Here is a 3980-nt window from a genome sequence, read left to right on the forward strand (position 1 = left end):
TATATATATATATATATATATATATATATATATACATATATAAATGTGAGGATTGCTATTGTTATTTTTTTAAACTCATCTGTTTTTTTGTTTATAGTCTTTAGTACTCCATCCGAAGCAGCCAAATCGTCTCTCATAGCGTAGCATGCGGTATCGTATACTGCAGCGGGAGGGTTTGCTCTGTCCCATGTGTCTCATGGACTGTGAAAGGTGTGTATGAAAACCAACGTCCTACAATCACATGACTGAGAGTTGACTGTTGGTCTTTGGATGGAGTATTCCGGGCCTTTTAGAAGTCTGCTCATGTGCTTTTTCACCAAGGAGCAAACTCTCACCGGTCCTCAGTCAGCAATCGTCTCAGGGTCTTCTACTTTCCCATTACCTCTGTCCTTTATCCTCGTGCCCTTTGTACTCCGTTTTTATCTCTACTCACCATCAGTGCGTTACTGGCCTTCATACCACAAGCTCCAGTCTGCTTCATGCTTCCTGCGTTTCTTTTCCTTGTGTCCTTCGAGTTTGTGTAAGTTATACTGCCATGTTAGCTGTTTTGTTTTGTTAAATGAAGTATTTTAGTGTTTTCTCCAAGCTCTTAGTGACTGTCTGAATTATGGCTCCAAAAAAAAATCGCCTACCAATGCTGACAGTTCAAGATGAAAACCAGACTTTTCATTTCAAATAAAGTTTTCAAACAAATGTCATGTCCCTGATTTAGTTCCATAATAATCTACAGCAACCTTTTAGTTATCTCTTTAAACTGGTTCACTGTTTGAATCCAACATCATGTGCTTTAGATATGATTCTGTCTCTACTATAATTTCAATAGTAGAGACAGAATCATCAACAGTGTCTGGACTATTTATCAAGAAGTAACAGCTCATTGGCTTTAAGTAGGTCCCAGCAGTTATAAACTCTGTATTTGTCCTCTTAACTTTATTCAGGTTCTCCAGCTCCTGGTAGCTAAAGACATCTCAATTTAAAATCTTGAAGAATTTTCTGTCAGGTTTTTTTTTTGTAGCGTTCACTTTACAGAGTCTGCTGTCAGAGTCTTTAAAATGTTTCTGATGTGAAGGAATGCAGGACAATTTTAAGATTTAAGTGCAGCTTCTGACACTGTGACACCAGTTGGTCCCCACTGCACCTGCGATGTACTGGTATCTGTATCTATCTGAACCACTATGTACCGTGTATATATTTGGTGTACCAGGTATGTTCTCTGGTGAGTTTATTTGTAATTTCAAGGTTCAAGATTCAAGGTTCAAAGTTCTTTATTGTCATTTGCATCACATGTGGTACATGAGGTGGAACAAAACTGTGTACACAAGGTCCCAGTTACACCCAAAAATAGCAAAAATATACAGTATAAAAAGAAACAGCACCGGTATACAAAGATCTAAGATATACACTATGATATATGTTAAATGATACACTAAAATATCTAAGATATAAACTAAACAATAATAATGTAATATAATATGGTATATTAAACAGCAGCCTTAACATGAGCCTGTCTTGAGCAGATGGGTATGCACAATTTAAGTTGTGAAAAAAGTGCATGTGTATTTTTATAACATATAAATAAAAATAATTCCTCGTTGAACTGATAATGAATCACAACTGTCTCTCTTGAGAAGTTTGCAAGAGACGTCACTGTAACATTTATTGTGTTTTCTGAAGTCATCTGAGGCAGCCACCATGAACTGAACTGACTCCAAAAGTTAATCAGACGTACAGGTGCATCCGATCTGTATTTCCTTAGTGTTACTGAAATCCATCCAGTGGGTCATGAGTTATTTTGCTAACAGACAAACAGGACTGACACCAACACTTAATAACCAAATGTTAACGAAAGATCTCACACAATGAGTACCACTTGTATTATGTGTTGTGAATGACTCTCAGCTGCCACCACATTAGGTTTTAACATATTTGTAAAATTGTTGGAATTACAGATAATTTGTACGCTCTAAGGTCAGTCATCTGTGCTGACCATCTTTAATTGGGTTGACTCCAGAAGTTAAAAAGTAGTAAAATAGTAGAAAACAGGTCCCTCTTGCAAAAGAGTCCCCGTGACTCAATGAGGCTAGCCTGTATAAATAAAGCCGAATGAAAAAAGATGTAAATTCAATCATTATATCCTGAAGATTTTAGTAAAACTCACAGAGCGGATACCATAATCCACCATAATCCTCAGCAATGGCTTCCCTCAGGGCTGTGTGTTGAGCCCCCTCCTGTTCACTCTGCTCATGTAGGACTGTGTACCACTACCTACCCATCCAGGCTGTCACATTGTAAAGTTTGCAGATGATACAGCGGTGGTGGGATGCATCACAAACAATGATGAGTCCAGCTACAGGCAGGAGGTGGAACACCTGGAGAGCTGGTGCAAGAAAAACAACCTTCATATCAATGTGAAGAAGACAAAGGAGATGGTCATGGATTTTAGAAGGAGCAAACACAATACCTCCCCCTGAACATCTGCTGTAAAAGTGGTCTCCAGCTACAAGTACTTGGGTGTACTTCTGAATAACAACCTCAGCTGGGGCAACAACACCACCAGCCTGATCAAGAAAGCTCATCAGAGACTCTACTTCCTCAGGCGGATGAGACGAGCTGGTCTGGGAAGCTCAGTCCTCACCTCCTTCTACAGGTGTGCAGTGGAGAGCATCCTGTGCTCCAGCATCAACTTGTGGCATGGAGGCTGCACAGCTGCAGAAAAAAAAGCTTTGCAGAGAAGGCTGCACAGAAGTCTGTTGGAGTCAGTCTCCCCACCATCACAGACATCTACACCTCCAGATGCAGGAAGAGGGCTACCTGCATCATGAAGGAACCCACTCATCCAGCACACACACTTTTTGCCCCACCCCTCTCAGGCAGGAGGTTCAGGAGCATTAAGTGTAGAACCACTAGATTAAGGAACAGCTTCTAACCAAGATAACCACTGTAATTCCACTTTAATAGGAATGAGATTTGTCACTATCCATGTTGCTGATTATCCATGCTGCTGATTTACCGTAAGCTGCTGTTTTCATACCCATCTGCTCACAACAGACTCAAATTCAGGCTGCTGTTTAATGACTGTGTTATATTACATTATCATTATTATCTTAGATCTGTGCTTTCTTTTTAAACTTTATATGTTTGCTATTTTTAGGTGTAACTGGGACTTTGTGTGCACAGTTTCGTTCCACCTCATGTACCACATGTGTTGCGAATGACAATGAAGTCACTTTGCACCTTGAATGACTTATTTGCTAAAATACAGCATATGTGAATTATGGGTAAATCATGGGGAATTTGTACATTTGGAATCATCAGTAGCAGGAAATACATTTGTTATAACAGGTGATGTGACTGAGATCATATCAGATAGTTCTGAAGACTCCGACGGGTCTCACATGAGGTTTAGTTGAGTCAGAACAACAACAACAACAACAACAACAGCAACAACAACAAAAAACTACCGGCACATTATAATTTATAATTCTGAGTTAAAGTAAAAAAAAAAGGAAAGCACATTCACACTTTCAAACAAGGGCTAAATCTTAAAGAGAAAGCGTAAAAAGAATAAAAGCATGTTTAGTAGTGAAGGCGGACCTTGAGTGCCTGCGCTGTGTCGAAGTCTCTGGCCCGCAGGAACTTGATGAGGAAGCCGTCAGAGAGGACCCGGGCAGCGGGCAGCTCCTCGGACAGTGACCGCCTCAGGCTCACCACGAACGGCCTGAGCTGCTCCGACTCGTCCGGGAGCTCGCTGAGCTCACGGCCGTTCATGCCCCCCTCAGGTCCCGCTTGTTCTGGTCCGGAGGTTCCTCCGAGCCAGGACAGACAGGAGGAGGAGGAGGAGGAGGAGGAGGAGGAGGAGGAGGAGGACAGTAGATCATTGACAGCTCCAGGACCATGTACAGTATCTGTGAGAAAGTTCACTTTCAGTTTTGTTGGGGAAAAATATTTTGATGACACACAAACACACACACACACACACA

General features: G+C 41.1%; 1 protein-coding gene across 1 annotated transcript in view; it reads right to left on the minus strand.

Annotated features, from left to right (window-relative positions):
• Nucleotides 1–3820, minus strand: part of ttpa (tocopherol (alpha) transfer protein) — a 19024-nt gene extending 15204 nt beyond the window's left edge. The window contains exon 1 of the mRNA XM_037681506.1: nucleotides 3595–3820. Within this exon, the coding sequence (XP_037537434.1) occupies nucleotides 3595–3768 (174 nt within the window). The 5' untranslated portion in view covers nucleotides 3769–3820. The remainder of the gene's footprint in view (nucleotides 1–3594) is intronic.
• Nucleotides 3821–3980: the final 160 nt, after the last annotated feature.

The sequence above is a fragment of the Nematolebias whitei genome, chromosome 9 (assembly GCF_014905685.2).
Source record: "Nematolebias whitei isolate Nwh7 chromosome 9, NemWhi1, whole genome shotgun sequence".
Classification (NCBI taxonomy): Eukaryota; Metazoa; Chordata; class Actinopteri; order Cyprinodontiformes; family Rivulidae; genus Nematolebias; species Nematolebias whitei.